At 32.3% G+C, this 20,950-nt stretch overlaps 1 protein-coding gene across 1 annotated transcript; it reads right to left on the bottom strand.

Moving 5' to 3' along the window:
• Nucleotides 1–2,994: 2,994 nt before the first annotated feature.
• Nucleotides 2,995–19,264, bottom strand: LOC129988869 (C-factor-like). Its single transcript, XM_056097146.1, has 5 exons — nucleotides 19,057–19,264; nucleotides 10,862–10,919; nucleotides 9,882–10,069; nucleotides 8,060–8,224; nucleotides 2,995–3,300 (listed from the first exon to the last, which is right to left on the bottom strand). The coding sequence occupies exons 1-5, from the start codon at nucleotides 19,186–19,188 to the stop codon at nucleotides 3,076–3,078; spliced, it is 768 nt and encodes a 255-aa protein (XP_055953121.1). The 5' UTR covers nucleotides 19,189–19,264; the 3' UTR covers nucleotides 2,995–3,075.
• Between the last annotated feature and the right edge of the window lie 1,686 nt (nucleotides 19,265–20,950).

Raw genomic sequence — 20,950 nt, 5'->3', positions numbered from 1 at the left:
TCCAATCTCTCTAATTATCATCCGTACATATAATTATTTTGGATCTTTATTAAAGTTCTACAGAGAATATCCTTTCTTCCTGTATATTCCGTATAAATGTTTTGTTTTCTTTCCCATCTACGAAATATAGAAAGAGAAAATATTATAATCGTCAAAAAATTTGATCTCGAGATTTTGGCGAATCTTCACTTTTCAGACTCTCCCGAGTTCAAAAAACACATTTTTGAAAATATCTCCCAGTCTGTCTGTCTGTGATAAAGATGACTCAAAAATACTTTAGCTAGACAAATGAAATTTGGTGCACGGTCTTTACACCCAAATTTATAGATTTCTGTCAAAATTTGAACAAAATCCTTCAAAAGTAATCGGTCTATTCGATTATGCATTAACATGATAATTAAAAAATGAAAAGAGATAAATAAGATAAAATTTTATGCACAGATTTAACAATTGCAGTACAGACACCTATCAAACTTTGAGTCAAATCCAACAAAAGGTTGACCCTTCGGCCGATCTGTATTTTCAGAGATATGCCAACGCGATAGCTGAAAAACGCAATGACTTAAATATATCAAATTTGGTATGTGATTTTTTTTCTACAAATTTTCTCTGTCAAATTTTGGTTGAGAAAAACGTATATAAAACATACATTTGATTTTCGAATATTACCCGCATGCAAGCAATTAATCTCCAAATATGAACAAAATTGTCACCGTTATCAGTGAAATAAAATGTGACGTAACACATGCATAAAAGAGAAAAAGAAAAATAATTACAGTATTAATTCGCTTTTACCCTTATAAAGATATCAGAGAAACGGTTGTGTAAATGGCGTGAAATCACTTCTTTTGTGGAAAAAGGAAAAGGAAAAAAAAAAAAAAAAGAATTGAGTGTGTCATTAATATACTATATCATTAATATTTCTGTCGGCGTCCAGGCATAGGGCTAGCGCGTCTTCCCCGTGATCTGGGTGTCCTGGGTTCGAGTCCCGGTTGGGGCATGGTTGTTCTTCACCTGATCTGTCTGTGAGATGTGTGAATGTGCCCCCCCCCTGTAAAAAGGGGCTGTGCAAGCGAATGTGATGCGGGAGTAGCTAAGATGTACTCTTGGCCCTACATAAAAACAAGAGACGCACACTCGGCTTAAAATCGCTGATTTCGTCAGCAAGCTTGTCCATGGCAAGTGCCATTAGAAATAACAACATTAATATTTCTAGTACTTACTTCAAATAGATGACAGTATAGATTAATAACTGTTATTGGCTTTGTCTAATTACTTAGCTAGAAGAAGAATAGAATATGAATAATACAGTCTTCCAGTTTCGTTATCTTTCATAACAGGATGTGAAATTACATCTCATGAATAATTACTTAGAGTTATATGTAAAAAACGTTAAGTATTCAATAAATTGATTTGTATTTACAATATTAACAAACATTTATTGGAATAAAAAGATTATTTTTTTCGTAATATAAAATCTAAAGAGAAATTTTCTGTTTGCCTCATTTATTTCTTCTTCGTTTGATATATTTTTCAAGATCATAAATTTTACCTAAATTTTCACTTCCTCAATAAATGACGTCATGGTTACTCGAAACGATCTGTTTGATTATGACAGAATTTTTAAATCTTATCTTATTCCCGCTAGAATTGCTTGTCGTGCTTTAAACGATGGGAAACATAAAATTTCATAAATGTAAACTTGAGGATTTTAATACGTAGTGAACATAGGCAATCTAAGGTGTCAAACAACAACAAAAAAAGATGTTGTCAATGATGAGAAAACTTGAAAGACAGGAACGTAGAAGTGTGATAAAATTGTGGTATTGAAAGCTGTTTTCAGAGCTGTAAGCACTTCTCTATTTTGTTCAGAAATTCTTATTGCAATTTTTTTTGAAGAACTTGATAAGTTTGCTGAATATTCTTATTCTATGTGCTTTTTAAAGGTAGCTTGTTAGATGCATGTCTTAAAAAATTTTGTAGAATTTGTTTATAGATTTTTTTGATGAATATATTATTTGTGTTAAAAGAAAAACATAAAACAATGTGTAGTTAACAATGTGTTCGCACAAACACGCTTCTAAAAAGTTCTTACTCTATATGCTTTTTAGAGGCAGCTTTTTAGATGCATGTTTTAAAAGAAAATGAATACATTTTATAGAATTTGTTTATAGAATCTTTAGTGAATATATTGTTCATCTTATTAAAAGAAAAATGCAAAACAATGTGCAATTAACAATATATTTGCACAAATACACCTCTAGAAATGTTTGTGCTCCAGTATCGATATAAAAAATATTCCCCCAAAAAGAATTCTCAATCAAAAAAGTTAATAAGGGGAAAAAAACATCACATAAGAAGATTCTTAAGATGATTTTAAGGAATTTATCCAATTTCAAAACACTGTATTTCAAAAGAAAATATTACATATGGAAGATAGATATTACATGCAAATAAAACTAAATAAAATGTTTCTTTATATCACAAATTTTTAATGTTCTCTAATCATATAATATACATTTATAAAGCATTTAGTTTAAATCTCTATCCCTACTATTAACTTCGTACTAATGGTTGAACGAAATTAACTTCGTATTAATGGTTGAACGAAATTAACTTCGTACTAATGGTTGAACGAAATTAACTTCGTACTAATGGTTGAACGAAATTAACTTCGTACTAATGATTGAACGAAATTAAATTTAATATTTCGATTTTTGAGTTAATTTTGAAATTGGTTTCTAAAACATACTAAATACTTAACTTCAATCTCAGTATATCATTAATTATTCCATATTTTGAAACTATTTTAAAATTGGACCAATGATTTATAATCAGGCAATATAAGATATCAAGCAACAACAAAAACTGTAAAAAAAAAAAACAGCAAAAGAATCAATAATTTATGTGAGATTTGCAACAACAAAAATAGCCTACTAAAATAATTGCTAATAGGTATGATGTAAAATATTTTTTTTCTTAATAAATTACAATTTTAATTAGATTTCCTGAATGTTTATTAAGTAATAAAAACTACAATTCGGATACTACAAGTGGAATTTTCTCAGGTAGATTTCAGAACGGAATTGTTTTTCCTTTTCTGTTCACAAAAACTCCTTGATGAGATTCGTCGAGTCGTGCAAGAGTCTCCATCATGGAGGAGACACTGTCCGTAATCTCTAATAGGCCATTTTCCGTTCCCATGTCCGTCTTCACCCAGCCAGGACACATATTCACTACTAGGACACCCTGGTCTTTCACTGTGAGAGCAACCACCCGCATGGCCATGTTCAAGGCCGCCTAGAAGAGCAAACATGAATTAACCGATAAAATAAACATCGGTAACATCGATAAAATAAATATTGATGACATCGATAAAATAAACATCGAAATAGGATAGACATCAATATAATAACTTTCTGATTGTATTTAACTATAAAAGTCTTTTGGTGAATATGGAATATGTCATGCAATTTAAAATACTTTTTAAAAATTATTCTACGGTAATATCGATAAATGAACGATAAATGTATCGACAAATGTCTACGGTAAATGAATCGATAAATGTCTACGGTAATATCGATAAATGAAATTATAGCACAAAATACAACAGTCTCTATAGATCTATACAATCTATATTTATATACAGGGTGGTTATAATTGAAGTTCCAGTTTGAAATTATCATAAGAGAAAACTTACCGGAATAAATGCAATCAAACTCGATTATAGTTTAAAAAAGGATATAAAAATTTCTTTTCCGGCAAAAAAAAAAAAAAAAAAATCGTTCAAAAGCTCACAACCAGGAGAGAAATAGCGTTGTATGTAATATTGATAAACAAAGTACAACATGTTTAAAATGTTTTTAATCATTTCTGAAACGTGTTACAAAGCATGCTCAATGTGTGTTATCTCAAAAAGCACTGTTTATGGTGATAATATAAACAATTTAGAGGAACTGAAAGATTCGATACACCGACATGTGCGTGACATTCCTCCTGATATGTTAAGACTACTGTTGAGATTGCAGTAATGCGATTTAACTCGGTTTCAGAAAATGGTGACGCCACATTGAGCATGCTTTGTAACACATTTTAGAAACGATTAAACACATTTTAAACCGATGTCTTCGTGTCCTATTTTGCATGACAATATTGCATACAACGCCATTTCTCCCTTGCACATAGAGAGAGAAATATTGCCATGTCAAAGAACTCGGTCAATAGATTTTGATGAATCTTTACCTTCCAACAACTCAAAAAGGCTTTAAGTGAGACGGATGAAATTTAGTATATAATCTATCACATTTATAAACTTCTGTCACATTTTGCGAGAATTCCAAACAAAGGAAGTGTGTTACACTTGTACAAGTTAATTTAATTTGATACACAATTGATTTGATACGTTTTTTTAAATATTATGATGGAATGAAAACTCATCCACCAAAACATTCTTTTAGTTGCTTGTTTTCCTTTGTAGAATATATATATTTAACATGTTTTGTTTGAAGCAGAATGCAGTTTGAAGACATAGACGAGACGCTCCATTTTTAATTCTCTTTAATATCTATCTCGGTAAAGCAATTTATTTACGACTAAATGGATCATACTGGACAGTTCGCGAAGTTTCACGATCCATCCAATAGGAACCACGATGCACTCAAATCGTGTATCGTGGTTCCTATTGGACCACGATACACGATCCAGACCAATCAGGGTCAGTAGACCCTGATTGGTCTGAAGATTCTAGCCCCACCTCCCGGAACTATAAAAGACGGGCACTCTGAAGCTGCAGTGAAGAAGTTGTGTGTGAGAGGAGTCGGAGTCGCCTACAAGTAAAGAAACAGGAGGATTAGACAGCAAGCAAACTGCTGAACTAGAGATTAAATGTGTTGCGATTGATTAGCGGTATTTGTAGAAGAAAAATTTTTGTAACAATATATATATATATATATGTGTGTGTGTGTGTGAATAATCATTTAATAGCATAAAAATATGGGCAAACAAGGTGGTCACCAGTGGCGGCTATTTTTTTAAAAAACTAAATTAATAAGTAAATTTTATGTCTTTAAATCTTATCGAATCTTATCTCGTATCTTAAACTCAAATCTAGCATTTCTTTTCGTTGTCTTGAATGTGGATGGGTAAGTAAAAATTCTCTGTATTAAAATAATATTTTTACAATAATTTAAAAAAATATTAAAAATTTTAAAAAAATGCTTAAAAAACTGTATTAAAAATACTATCGATAATTTTGTAAACATAGCTTAAAAATAGCATAACATTGTATATAAATAATAATAATAATAATAGCATAAAAGTAGCATAGCATATAAATGCTTAAAGAACTATATTAAAAACAACAATGTGTTACTAAGCATTTCTGTTTGTATCTAATTTACTTAAATACTATGATTTTAAATGTTCTTTTCCAGTTTTAAAATTTTAAATATTGCAATAAATTATTTAAAATTTAAGCTTTTAACACTGGTATTTTGTTTACTTTTTCAAAATCGTCTTCTCAAAAACCACCCGAAAAACACGGCGCAAGACCGTTGTTGGCGATTTTTGAAAATTACGCCAAGCAGGGGATTAAACTCCGGTCGTACCAAAATTAATATTCGGGTGCCAAAATTGAAAAATTTTTTAAGTGATTTTCTCCAAATATAAGTGTGGCAATTTTTTATAGCAACTTTAAAAACTGTTTGTTAGTATTTCTGGTATACACCCAGGATTGTAGACTTTTAGAGAGCTTTTAGACGATTGGCATGAATTTTGACGTGGTTGTCGGGAAACGCGCATTAATCTTAATTTTTTATCACGATTACTTATCTGGCAACGGGTAAGTCTATTTTTGCACTTGATTGAACTTTTTGTTTGAGATCTATTTCTTTTATATCTTCTTTCCTCTGACTGAATGTCTTCTTTGGTGACATTATCTCCAGAACTGTCTAATGATATTTTGAACTATCTCCAGAACACATCTAATAATATTTTGTAATTCAATTAATTAGCTAAGCGAAGCGTTTGATTCAATGCAGCTGCAAAAGTGTTCAATGAATGAAGCAGTCTGAAATCCGCATGATGTTTTGTTTATATTTGACTGTTGCTATTTGATAATTAATAATGAGCCCGATTTCTCTGCCACGAAAGATAGCATTTCATATATATAGAACATCAGCAATCTATAAACATCTTAAGTGTTTTATGGATTCTTAATTGAATCATTATATTTTTATATCAGAAGGTGTCATCTAATTATAGAGCAGAAAAATCTAGGTAAAAGTGAATTTTAGTGTGCACCCAGCTGGGCCAACAATGCCAAGTCGCCAATAAAGATGGCGGACAAAATAAACAAATACTTCCGCGGAACAGTTACGGTTACCATTTCCCGCCATACAACTAGGACTTTTTACTGATAAGTATTGTTTTTTTTTTCCCATACTGCCCGGTGCCTCCTAGAGATGCCTTCGGCATCTCTAGAGGGCACCGGGCAGAATTTTTTAACTAAAAAAAACATCCTACGGCTTCCCTAGCAGCGGGAGCGGGAACCTAGTAGCTTCGCTAGCACATTGAACATAAGGTCTGTGTGAATAACTGAAACAGTACATAACCAAAAGAAAAGGAAGAACGGAGAAAGAAGGAACATTCTTCATACAAAATTTCAAACAAGTATCCTTTCCTAACTTCATCAACTCGTAAAAATATATATATACACATATTTAACTCATCCTTCATTCATTCTATAGGTTTGAAATACTCCCGACATAACAAATTATGAAGAGAACCAACCGTTATAACACCAAAAGAATTACGAGAACTGCGAAGAATTCCATTCCATTTTAAAGTGAGAATGCAGACGATTTTTTAAAGCGCATACAGAGAATTAAAAATTGCAAAAGAATAAATATTTTCTGTTCGTATTCACATTAAAAAAAGAAAGAAGAAAATATCTTTTAATTATAAGCTTAACTTTCTTTATTTAATAAAGTTTTAATTATAATAAAGAACAAAATTAAAATATTTAATCGATATTTTTTTAATATTTTTAATTTAATATTTTTCATAATATAGTTGTAGTTTATGTACAACTCGGGCATTGCAAAAAGTAGTAAACAAAACAGCATTAGGGTTGCTAGAAAAGCATTCCGGTGGGTTGCAATATTGGCGACAAACTCGGGTGCGCACTAATCTTCACTTAATCCAAAATCTATTCAGGACTAAATATTTGTATATTTTCTGTGTAAAAGGATTTGATTTTAAACCAAAATATTAACCCATTTACTGCCATTCCTTTTTGAAACTTTTGGCAGGATAAATTAATATGTAAGCCCAAAAAATGTGTGTAATAGTATAATAATAGCCAAATTATGTTTTGTTTTGAAAATATTTGATATTTTTGGAAAAGGCTATCGTTATAAAATGATCAGTAAAATCATTTCAATAAAAAACAAAAGATCGAGTAAGTAACAGATCGTCACTATAACTTTTAAATTGCATATTTATGTACAGTTTTTCGTTATAATATAAAAACCAAACCAAAAATATAATGCTTCAAATACAAAAATTTCAAATTTTCTCGCTTGTTTTAAAGAAAAGAAAGCACAGAATACACACTTTCTGCTACACAAAATATTGACTGATATAAAAAGAATGTAAAATAAATTGTCTATATTTTTGACGCCGACTGGTGATGATGTCGTGTCCGCTTTACCACGGAAAGGGGGTGCAGTAACTTTTGAGGGTAAAGACCCCTGAGCACCCGAGGGCAGAAGTCTGACTTTAGCTCATATGAAGATAAAATTCACACATTCGCTTGCACAACCCCTTTTTACAGGGGGGCACATTCACACATCTCACAGATAGAACACAGACGAAGAACAACCATGCCCTGACCAGCATTCGAACCCGGGACGGCCAGATCACGGAGAAGATGCTCTACCCCTATGCAAGGACGCTTACTTACGCCGACTGGTGTACGTAAAAAATTTATGTGTACTTTTAGGGATGGAGATAGTTGAGACTATTAGATTGAGAGGGGTTCAAATGTTTCAGAACTTACCTTACTGGTTCTGTAACTCATTACTGTCAGCCATTTTTCAGGATATGTTTCTGTCAGTTCAGTGACTGAGCCGAGAAAAGCGGCAATGTTGAGAACTGCCGCTCTAGAGACGCTCATCCCTCCCATTTTTCGTGCAGCAGCCTTCTGAAGCAGAGGAAACATTTTCTGAAAAGACAGTTTTTCTTCTTGATGAAACGTGAAACTGAATTTTCAATATATTTTTACTTTCTCATGCACGAAAAAGTTTTGTTATCATCAAAAAATTCGAACTCGAGATTTCAATGAATATCCACGTTTCAGAATTCGAAAAGTGCATTTTTAAAATTATGTCTGTTTGTCTATCTGTGAATATGATATATCAAAAACACTTTGAATTAGACGAATGGAATTTCATATATGGTCTTCACACCAAATTTTATTTCTATCAGTTCAGTTCAATTCAGTTATATTAACATCCCGTTTTAAAGCAACACTAAGGCTATATTACGACGGACCTCGTCATTTTGAACCGCTGTCAGATGGCGAGGAAGACACCTGAGATGGCATCCAGTGGGAGGACTAGATTTCTGTCAAAAATTACACACCTATTTATTCATTAGATAAGAAACATGCTTTGAAGTTTATGGATGATAAAATATGGGGCATAGATTTTTCACCAACTACAACTGTAGTAAATTTATAAATACAAGTGCAGTTCTGCGTCACATTTTTGTTTTAGTCAGTAGAGGAAAACATGTCTAAAACACAAACAGGATTAATCGCCAAATAACTCGCCAAGGACGGAAAGATAGATTCAGTTAAAATGTTAAATTCCCACCAAAAGTTAATATTTCGTAACTATTGTACGCCAAAGCCACGTAAGGATTTCTCTGGTATGACAAGTTTATTAGAAAGTACGCGAGAAAGTTTTGGGAAGACCAATTCCCAAAATTCTTTCTTCTTTCTCTAAATTTTTATTGCTATTCTTTTAGTACCTGTTTTATATTTGAACTCTTTTTGTAGCCAATATTTTCTGCTTTACTCTGTATATATTTGTATAAAACCTCAATGCGGTCCTCACTTTTGTTTTGAATATCTTCAGTGACAGACTCCATTCATTCCCTCCCCCCTACTTTCATTCAATTCTATTGATTGGGAATCTTTACTATTCTAAACGTCGAATTAAAATCTCCTCAAATAAGTTTGCAAGCAATTCGAATATCCTATCATGCAACATTTCCCAATGCATGATGCCAAAAAAATTAGCAAACTTCGATGAAGAGTTTAGTTTAGTTTAGTTATATTAACGTCCCGTTGTAACGCAACACTAGGGCTATTTTGGGACGGACCTCGTAATTTTGAACCGCGGTCAGGTGACGAGGACGACACCTGAGCTGGCACCCACACCACACCACACCAGCGGAAGGACGTTTGGCATGACGGATTTAAGGTGCAACAGACCACCTTACACGACGGTTCTTCGGTGGAATCGGGTCTCGAGCCTGAAACCCTACGGCTCACAAGCCGAGACCTTACCACCAGGCCACCTCGGACAACTTCGATGAAGAATATACCACAAAGTGAGATCTTTTTTGCGATATGTATTTTGAAATTTCTAAAATCCCATCTCTAAAATAATAGGATATGTGGCGGATTGTTATGAGCGAGGATAGAACCTGGGACTTTGCGGTTCGCAGCCGAGTAACAAGACCACAAGACAAAAGAAATTACTCGGGTTCCGTAACTGTTAACTGGCTTATAAGCTTCACCACAGATCTTATAAGAGGACATATACAAAAATACCACGGATCCTGTCTTAATACCTATTAAAAGACACATTTACCTTCAAAACCATGACAGGTGCAATAGCATTATTCCTGAAGTGGAACAGCATATCTTCTTCTGTTATGTCGAAGAAATTTTGATATCTAAGAACACCAGCGTTGTTTATTAAGAGATTGAGGCCGCTGTCTCCGACTTTCTCTTCGATAAGCTTCTGCGCTTTATCAATATCTTCTGCTTCTGTAACATCTAAACAGGAAGAAACAGAAAACAAATTCAAATCCATGAACAAAAAATTTCAATAATTATGTTGCGTTTTAAACAGTGACTGAGAGAAATTTTTTTATAATTTGCAAGGATAAGGGGTAAAAAAAAAAAAAAAAAAGAAGAACATAGAAACTTGAAGGGGGGGAGAGGCAAAAGAATTTACCGATCAATAGAAACACTAAATTGTAGCGCCAGTTGGTAATCTAACTTTGGGTCTTTCACCAACAAACTATATTTTCAATAAATGGTGTTATCACAGTGTATAATTTGCACCTATTTGCATTCGAAAACATGCAACGAACACAGCAATACGGCATTAATGTTTAATACTCTTATTAATACAAGATTTTATACGATATCTCCACGATGTTCTAGATACCAGCCAATAATAAAGATACCGTAACAATCGTTGTTGTCATTTGGTGCTAATAGGAACTTCAGTTGTCGAGTGGCTCGCCAATGATTCATACTTATCACTTAAATAATTAACATGTTAATAATTATAGCGCTACTGATTGTATTGCTACTGACATAGATTATAGCGCTACTGATTTAGAAATCTATATTGCTTCATTTTTGATGATATAGTTGGATCTAAATTTCTAACTTTCACACACATATACTTGAAATATACTTAACAACAAAATTTACTCCTGACTTTCATTTAATTATTCATATTTTATATCAGACTTTATAAATATACATAAAGTGATATATTTTAAAATTCAGGCTCATATTAAACTTTAAACGAAACAAACAGTCGTTAAAACTTACCCATCTTGATTAGGACCACTTCTGTCTGTTTTGCTTCGTCTTGGATTTCTTGCAGAGCCTAGAAGTGTAAGAATAATAAATGCTTATAATGTGAAATTACTAAAATTATACCTCATAGCAGAAGTGTACCCTCAACTTTATTTTAACTTCATAGCCTCAAACTTTTATTTGCTGAATTTCTTTAACATTTTTGTAAATTTGTGTTTTTTTTAGATTTAATTTAGGTACAACTAAATAATCTACAGTATACTTTTCATTTCAAATTATCTCGAAGGTTATTAATTACATGAAAAATACTTTAGGACTTAAAAGTTCTCATAGGACATTTCGGAAGCACTATTTTCGGAATATTAGTATTATATTATTTTCTTATATTTGAAATTTTAATGGTAATTTTAAAAGAGCAAAACAATTTTATCAATAACTTTATGCTTGATATGAAAAATGACAAAATAGAGAAAAAAATTATAATTTATCATCAAGAAATAAGTATTTTGGCGCGATCGTAGTTTAACCTCCTGCTTGGCGCACTTTTCAAAAATCGCCAACTCGCCAACCAAGAGACCTTACGCCGTGTGTCTCGGAGGAGACCTAGACTAGAAAAAACGGGAGTTGCCAGCTTTGGTGCGTTATCGCCAACGGCGAAGAAAGGGGTAAAACTACGATTCACCCAATATATGCGAATACAAAAACGATTTCCAATCTTTTATGCAATTATCCTGGGCTTATATCTTCATATATACTTGTCTTTAGCCAGCTTCCAAAGAAAAAATATTCAAATTCAAAAAAGAATTTCATAGAAGTGGATTTCATAGTTCATGAGAAAACTGATGCAGTATCACGATAAAACTAATGGGATTTAGGAGTCCCTTCAGTAAATAAATAACTGATTTAAATCAGCGGGAGTCGTACCACCAAAACTTTCTCGCATACTCTCTAATAAATTTGTCATGCCAGAAAACGCCTTAAGTAGCATTGGCGCACAATAGTAATGAAATATTAATTTTTTGTGTGAATTTAGCCTTTTTATTGTCATTTTTGGCAAGTTATTTGGCGATTAATTCCTGGCAAGCGAAAATCGAATTTGTGTTTTAGACACGTTTGTCCCAACTGATTAAAACAAAAATTTGACACGAAATTGCACTTGTAGTCACAAAATCCGATACCAAATTCGATATATATTGAAATCATTGCGTTTTTGAATTACCGCGTTTACATGTTTCTGAAAGTACAGACCAATGGGCGCTCAAACCTTGGGTGAATTTGTCTGAAAACTTGATAGATATCTACCCTATAGATGTTAAAACAGTGTACTGAATTTTAACTATTGTTATGGATATCCCTCACTGACGGGTTCTTTTGATAGTTGGTGTATGGTGTGAGAACACAATCAGCACGCCTCAGTAGAACACAACGACGTTTATTTACACAAAGAGCACAAGTACACAAAGACGACGAATACACAGACGACAAATATTTACACCCTAGACGAACACAGGACATCACACAGAAGCACACTACAGCAGACAGTAGCCCACAAGTAGCAACTGTCGACAGCACACGTAGCAGTCAAACAGAAACCAGCAGGAGATGGGATCCTCGGAGCTTCGCTCTACCGTCTCTCCAAAACGGCTGTACTTCTCACTGTCTCCTTGCTTTAGCTTCGGACTCACTACTTCTGACAACTGGCTACTACTCAAAAGATACGACGCTACTTCCACAGTAGACAACAGAATTCGGCACAAAGCAGTTCAGCACTCTCTCCACGTAACGTTGGCACTCGTCTGTTGCTTCGTTACCCTCTCGAAGTCTCAGTACTTATCGGCGTCTCCTACTACAATTCACGACGATGACTCTCGACGACACACATTGCTTGAGAATGCCGGCCTTTTATACTTCGGGAGGCGGTCCTAGAATCTTTTAGATCAATCAGGCGTATCTCTGTTCCTAATGAACGGATCGATAAAATTCTTGAAGTTTCGAGCCTTATCTATTTTGTTGCCAAAATCGCCAAATTCGTCGCTTAATCACCAAATGGTCGCCAACTTTGTCGCCAAGCCCTGGGATAATTGCCTCGGCATCCGACATCATTAAATACAGATGACTGTAAAACGGTCTTTCTTATGATGTTACTATTCGTAATGGAAAGCAAAATTAAAGGTTAGTAACACTATCTAGCTCTATTCATTTTGTATTTGAACAGATTTTACCTAAAATTTGATAGAACTCTACAAATTTGGTGCAAAGACTGCATTTCAGCCGTCTAGCTCAAAGGTTTCCGAGTTATCTTTGTCACAGATAGACAGACGACTGACGTTTTCCAAAAATGTGTTTTTCAAACCCAGGGAGGTGAAAAACGTGGAGATTTTTCAAAATCTTTAGTTCGAATTACTGCTTCGCGACGATTTCGAATTTTTTGACGGTTTCTTTCTCTATACTATGTATATGAGAAAGTGAAATGTTTCTTGAATATCAAGAAAAATAAATGCTGGATTTGGAGTTTTATAAAATGAAACATAAACATCGATTATTAATACTCACAACATTAAAAAAATAATACTGAAACACCCGGAAACTTCAAGATGTGTTGGTTTTATAAAAAGCGTGTAAATTAGGATCTACCTTTGTATTTAAATACATGTGAATTGTAATTAATTGGAGATGGTTCCTTTTGTTAGGAGGAACGAATAAAGATAAATTATTGTATCAATACGCAGTAAAATTAAACTGTTGTACAAAATGGAATTATTTAGATGAGATTGATCTCACAAGATAGGAAAGACTTCACTGACCTTTCAAAAAAATTTTTTCCTGACAAAAAATATTTTCCTCTCTATCTAATTTTTTTAATTCGTTTCTTTGTAATTAGGACGTATTTCTCAATAAAAACTGCAATATCTAAAATTTTTAACTTTTTCAATTTTGATTCAATTATTGATTCAATTTCATTTCATTTCTGTCAAACTTGCATATGCTTTTTGCTTTTTTTTTGTTGCATCTGTTTCTGAGATGTCAGCTTTATGGTTACCATCATTACATATTTGACATCATTTTTATCAATTAACTTCCAAATGCGATTGCAAATACTGCCAACTTCAAATATTATAGAATCAAATTGTGATTTAATCAATTTCTTATATAAATTTCAGGACATTTTTTTAAAAAGAAAAACGAACTAATTTTCGTTTTCTTTCTGGATTTACATTTGTATTTAATTTAACCTGTGGCGATTTGAATTGAGCGAGGATAGAACCTGGGACCTTGTAGTTCGCAGCCGAGTAACATGACCACAATACAAAAGCAATTGCTCATGTAGCGTTGCTGTTAATTGGCTTATAAGCTTTCCCCACAGACCCTCCCTCCAGTGAGTTGAACGATATGGCTGTTGAGTAGAGATGTATTAGCTATTGATTCTAATGCGCCTGTACTCATTTGAGTAGCGCCAATCGTTATGGCGAGCGTGTGTGGGTGAGTGGTTGCTGATACTGCGTCAAGTGAGTTTGACGATTTTGGTTTGCTGCGGGCAGATGGCACCACAACAGCTGTACGAAGGTTGAAGATTCATCGTCCGAGGTCACCAATATGGAGGATTGAATTGAGCGAGGATAGAACCTGGGACCTTATGGTTCGCAGCTGAGTAACATGACCACAATACAAAAGCAATTGACCAATTGCTCATGTAGCATAGCTGTTAACTGGTTTATAAGCTTTCACCACAAACCCTTTATCAGGCATAACTCCGAGGCATGGACAAATTCCATTTTTTAGGGTTACATAACGATAAACTGATGATGCAAATACTAAAACATCAAAAGTTTGCTGATTTTTTTATTTAAATTATGAACAAAGGGGTGGTAAATATACTTATCAGAGATAATTCAGGGGAATCTGAAACATATTTACCATTGAGTGTTAAGGCTGAAAGTATCATTGAATGTTTATTTCTAAATATATTCATCATTTAATTTTAGGCAATTTAAAATAACTTTATTTAATTTTTTTTAGTTCGAAATCATGGAATTTCTTAGAATTCAAATTCAGTATTGTCTTACATTAAAGTTTGAAGTTCATTTACCATTTGATAGGACAACTAAGAGGATTGCCAGATTAAATAAAAATAAAAATGTTGCAATCTGATGCAATTTTATTGAATAACATCTTAATCATGTTTAGCGTTAAAAAATAAATTAAAATGCTTTAAACTACAGTACTCATATAATTAACACATCAAAAATGAAGTCAAAATATGCATAAAATCATTAACATGAAAATTTCGAATTTTAAGAGTCTCCAATTGCATGAACAGTTTTTGTTCATTTTTAAAAATGAATGATGAATTTAAATTAAATAAATTTAATAACAAATACTGATAATTATACATAAGAATATCATACTTAGATATAACAGAACATGGTGGTGTTTCATTTCTGAGAACTTTTCCGAGAGTTAAATTTAATGAGAAAATCTGGAGCTTAATGTCATGACGAAAACTCGCAATCTGAACGGGTAGTGTTAAGCATACTTATATCTTTTGAAATTAAACGATATTTAATAGAGACAATATTTTCTCAGCTGTTCAGATATCTCAAACAAATGTTAAGCATCCAATTATCCTATTTATCATTTTAAAGTTCTTTTTTAAGGTCTCATAAAATCTCTTTTTGTAGGTGGTAAGCATTTCTACCAACGAACCATAAAGGGTTAATGTAGGAAATATTCGAAACAAGGCGAAATTGTGACCGCATAACTTCGATCTCACTAATGTCGGAATAATTTAAATCGACGCATTATTATATATGCTTTAAATTTTAGTTTAAAGTGTGTTTTACCAAAACTAATCAATTATATTTAGATGCTTCTCTGAAATTTTTTTTAAAAAACGATACTAGAAACGTTTTTCATAGAATATGTGCTTTATTCACTTGTCAATTCAAAAGAATATTGTTACAGAACTTCCATCTGTAAGTCCGTAAAGTTAACGGGTTCGCGTAGTGGATGTGCGAAGACAAACAACGACTTTATTTAACACGAAGTCACTGATACGCAGACAAATTCACAGCTGGAGACGCACACAAGCAACATACAGCAGTACGTAATAGCACAAAGCTGCGCAACAACAAGCTGGTCGAAACACTCAGAGAGAAAGAGATCGTTCAACTATTAACCAGAGTTGTACTCAAAATACTGCCTTCAGCTTGAGACTGCCAGCCTTTTATAGTTCCCGGGAGGTGGGACGAGAACCTTCTGGGCCAATCAGGCGTATCTCAGTTCCTAATGGATGTATCGTTAAAATTGTCGAAATTTCCAGTATAATCCATTTTGTCGCCAAAGTCGCCAAATTCATCACCAAGTCGCCAAATGGTCGCCAAGTTTATCGCCAATCTCTGGGATTACTGGCTCGCCACAACGAGCAGTGTCCAATACAGATGATTATAAATTGGTCTTTCCGGTGATAGAACTAACCGTGCTGGGAAGCAGCATTACAGGTTTGTAAAACAATCTATTCTTATAATAAAGCTCAATTTGTGTGTATGTGTGTGTGTGTGTGTGTGTGTGTGTGTGTTGGCCTCTACAGGCCAGATCGTTCGACCTACAACCATCAAATTTGGCACATGCGTACCTTGGAGATCGAGAATGTGCACCTGGGGTCCCTTTTTTTGAAATTTTAATTAGAATTTTAATTATTAATTAAAAACTAACTTTCCCGCCAAAAAATATTTTTATTTCCCTACACCAAATGAGTAGGGCTTCAGTTTTTTCCCCCACTATAACGAGGATAGGCTTAACATATTTTCGGCCGATTATTTCAAACGATTCTGTTTATTTTCTTAGTGTTTGATGCATTTAAAATTAAACTTTGTTAATTAATCCATCTTTCAGATCCCTTCTGAAGTACTTTTGAATTAAAATAAAACAAATTGAAGGAAATTAAAAATTTTTAATCTGAGTAGCGTTACACCAACAGGCGTAGAAAATTCACGCATTTGCATTACCATAATTGGCGTTGGAAATTCATGCATGCGCATTGTGTTCTGATTGTTGACAACTCTATTTTCAACGGATACGGACTTGGTTTTGAAGGTTAATATGCTTCCGACCGATTATTTCAAATGATTCTATTTACTTTCTTAGAGTTTGATGCATTTAAAACTAAACATTGTTAATTAATTGATTTGTTCATGATGAATCTGAGAAAATTTTGTAGAAAACCTCTTGAGATATTACATAATTAAGAAAGATATTCTTTAATGCCCATATGGTTCAAATATTCAGCGCCTCTGTTTTCAGTACTCATATTTAAAAAATGCTTCGTTTCAGTAAAAAATGTTCTTATATTGATTACAGTTTAACCATTTCCAATTTAATTTAAAGCATAAATTCTACGGGAGCTAACAGAAAATTAGAGAGATACATATTACGTTATGACTGAAGGCCTTTATAATATTATGAGTGAATTATATGGCTATCAAAATTGGAAGTTTTAAAATATTTTGATGAAGAAGCTATTAAAGTAGGAGTTACATAAAATGTTTAATTATTAAAATTTTAACGAGCATTAATATTGGCTAACCGGCTGGTCACCAAAGGCGGCTAGTATTGAATAAAAAGAACATTGACTAAAAAGTCATTGCTCTCAACTAATTGCCAAAATCGTGAAAGTTTAAAAAAAATAGCTCATTGAATTAAATGGAATTATCAGTTAAAGTAAATTGACTTAAAATAAGCAATCGATTTAGAATAAATAAAACACAAGTAATTTAACGCTGATTGAAAATCAAATATAAACGCTATATTTTCTCTAAAACTATCTATACAAACAGAAGAAATATATATAAAAAAGAAACTATAATAAATGTAAAAAATATTCAAATCTAAAATCCAAAATATCACAGCAGATCAATGCAGTCATATTATCCCATTAAATGTCTTTTTTCGACTGAATAGGTTATATATATATATATATAATGAACAAATAGTTGAATAACAGTATGCTTTGTTTTGAAAATATTTGATATTTTTGAGCAAGGATCGTTATAAAATTATCAATAAAATCATTTCAATGAAAAATAAAAGACTGAGTAAGTAGCATTGTTACTATAGCCCTTAAATTACATGTTTATGTTCGGTATTTCATTATAACATAAAAAAATAAATAAAAATATAATGCTTTAACCCTTTAAAGGACCATTTTTTTCTAGTCATATTATGTTAAAATATTCTTAGGCTTGAAATTAGAATAAGAAAAGGGATTCATTTAGCTTATTAGATAAATTTAATTTGATTCATTAATTAATTTGGTTGATTAATAATTAAGTAACAAATCAAGACACATCATTTTGTCTGAAATAAAAAACTGAAGCATCTAAGTTTCTGACTTACTAAAAAAATGTGTCAGAACTGATTCCAACCTACATAATTTCATACAAAGATTGATAAATTTGGTGGGAAGTATACTTCCCACGGCCTTAGAAAGGGTTAAATATGACAAATCTGTGTCATTCAACTTACAGAAGAATTTCAAAATTTTTCGTTTGTTGTAAAGAAACGGAGCACAGAATACACACTTTCTGCAACACACGATATATATATATATATATATATATTTCTGTGAAATTTGAAACGAATTAAAAGAAAATCTAAATTTGAAAGCTAAACAATTTTGAAATGTAAGCTTATTATGTTTTTGATTGAAAGGTGAGAGCCAACTCCTCAATTAAACAGATTACAGTTCATTTCAGAAGAGTAATAAATCTTTATAAAATGTGCTGTATGATAAATGTTCAAAAATTAATTTAATTAAACTGATTTTATTAAAATTAAACAAAATATTGCAAGGAAATTAAATTAGCATTACTGAAAAGATAAATTATTAAATTTTAAAATAGTAAAAAATCGTAAATTATTGAGTAATGTTGTAAATGCCGTAAGTTATTGAGGGAAATGTGAACATTTTAATTAATAAATCGATTTAAAATTCAAAATACTTTTTAAAAACTTTCTTATAAAAAACTGTCTAAGAAAGAAACTAAGTGACTAAATTTCTACTATAAAGAACGTTTTTAACAATTTCTGCAACCGCAATTTACAGATACTATGCTTGCCTAAAAGCATTGCCAAGTTAAGAAGAAAAAAAAAAAGAATCAAATGTCTGTTTCCTCTTCTCTAAACTTAAAAAAAAAAAAAAAAAAAAATACCTTTGCTGTGCTTTCATTTCTGAAGGTGGCGAAAATAAATCTTGGGGGCTTAGGCAATTTCACCAGTTGCTTCACAAACTCCAGACCAATACCACGATTAGCTCCAGTGACTAAAACACTCTCCACTTCCATGTCGGATTTTAGAAGATGTAACGGCCGTTTTCTGATACAATACACAAAATCATAAATGTCGAAACCACTTGCTGATTCAGCTGCTTTTAAACTAGGTATATGTGGAAAAGAGGGAAACCTGCTCTTAAACCGGTATATGTGGAAGAGGGGGAAAGGGAAACGAAAAGCAATTGTTATTTTTATCGCTAAATTCCTAACGGAATGTAAGATTTTTTTCTATACCTGGTATATATCTTAATCGATAGATTCTCAGAAAATTCAATATTACTTTTGCTAGCCGCTTTAATTGTCCTTTTTTATTGTAGTACTAGCCGCCTTTGGCGACCAGCTGGTTCGCCAATCTTAATGTTCGTTTAAATTTTAATAATTAAATATTTTACGCAATTCCTACTTTAATAGATTCTTCATCAAAGTATTTTAAAACTTCAAATTTTGATAGTCATATAATTTACTCATAATATTATAAAGGCCTTCAGTCATAACGTAATATGTATCTCTCTAATTTTCTGTTAGCTCCCGTAGAATTTATGCTTTAAATGAAAGTGAAAAGAATGAATCTGCAATTAATATAATAATATTTTTTACTGAAACAAAGCATTTTTTTATAATATGATTACTGATAACAGAGTCACTGAGCGTTTAAACTTTATGGCCACTAAAGAATGTCTTTCTTAATTTATGTAATATCTCAAGAATTTGTCAACAAAATTTTCTCAGATTCATCATGAACAGATCGATTCATTAACAATGTTTAATTTTAAATGCATCAAACACTAAGAAAATAAAATGAATCGTTTAAAATAATCGGGCGAAAACAGGTTTAAAAAAAACTACTTAAAAAACGATGTACTTAAAACTATAAGCATATACCAAAAAGTATATAACTAACATAAATACAATTTAATTACAAAAGCATGGAACTAACCTAAAAATAATTTAAATCATTGAAAACAGGTTAAAAAAAACTACTTAAAAAACGATGTACTTAAAACTATAAGCATATACAAAAAATATATAACTAACATAAATACAATTTACTTACAAAAGCATGGAACTAACCTAAAAATAATTGAAATCAAGAATCATCCGTTGATAACATTGTCAACAATCAGAACACAATGCGAATGTGTGAATTTTCAACGCCAGTTCCGGTTACGCAAATGCGTGAATTTTTCTACGCCAGTTGGGGTAACGCTATGTAGATTGGACATTTTTAATTTCCTTTATTCTGTGTTATTTTAATTCAAAAGTACTTCAGAATGAAGCTGAAGAATCGATTGATTAACAATGTTTAATTTTAAATGCATAAAACATTAAGAAAATAAACAGAATCGTTTGAAATAATCGGCCGAAAAATGTTAAGCCTAAGCCTCATTAGCGTGTGGGGGGGGGACTGAAGCCTTACTCATTTGACGGTGGGGAAAATGGCGGTGGGGGAAATGGTGTTTTGGCGGGAAAGTTAGTTTTTAAGTAATAATTGAAATTATAATTAAAAATTGAAAAAAGGGACCCCAGGTGCACACTCCCGACCTCTAAGGTATACATACACCAAATTTGGTAGCTGTAGATCAAATGGCCTGGCCTGTAGAGCACCAAGACACACACACACACACACACACACATTGAGCTTTATATAATCATAGATTTTGTCGATTTTTGGGTAATATTCATAAACGTTGTTATGAAGTGTTGATGTACTCTCACGGTTATTAGTTGAGAATAGAATATTGCTGTTGTGTATCAGAATCAATCATACAAGTAA

The sequence above is a fragment of the Argiope bruennichi genome, chromosome 10, assembly GCF_947563725.1.
Source record: "Argiope bruennichi chromosome 10, qqArgBrue1.1, whole genome shotgun sequence".
Lineage (NCBI taxonomy): Eukaryota > Metazoa > Arthropoda > Arachnida > Araneae > Araneidae > Argiope > Argiope bruennichi.
This window is presented reverse-complemented; position numbering and strand designations above follow the sequence as displayed.

Bases quoted from the DNA above. Each gene is read 5' to 3' on its own strand.
- LOC129988869 (XM_056097146.1), bottom strand. From the start codon at position 19,188: ATGGAAGTGGAGAGTGTTTTAGTCACTGGAGCTAATCGTGGTATTGGT. The intron at 8,225-9,881 runs GTAAATGTGTCT...CTGTCTTTTCAG, and splicing joins CACCTGTCATGGTTTTGAAG to AAAATGTTTCCTCTGCTTCA. The intron at 3,301-8,059 runs GTAAGTTCTGAA...TTGCTCTTCTAG, and splicing joins TGAGTTACAGAACCAGTAAG to GCGGCCTTGAACATGGCCAT.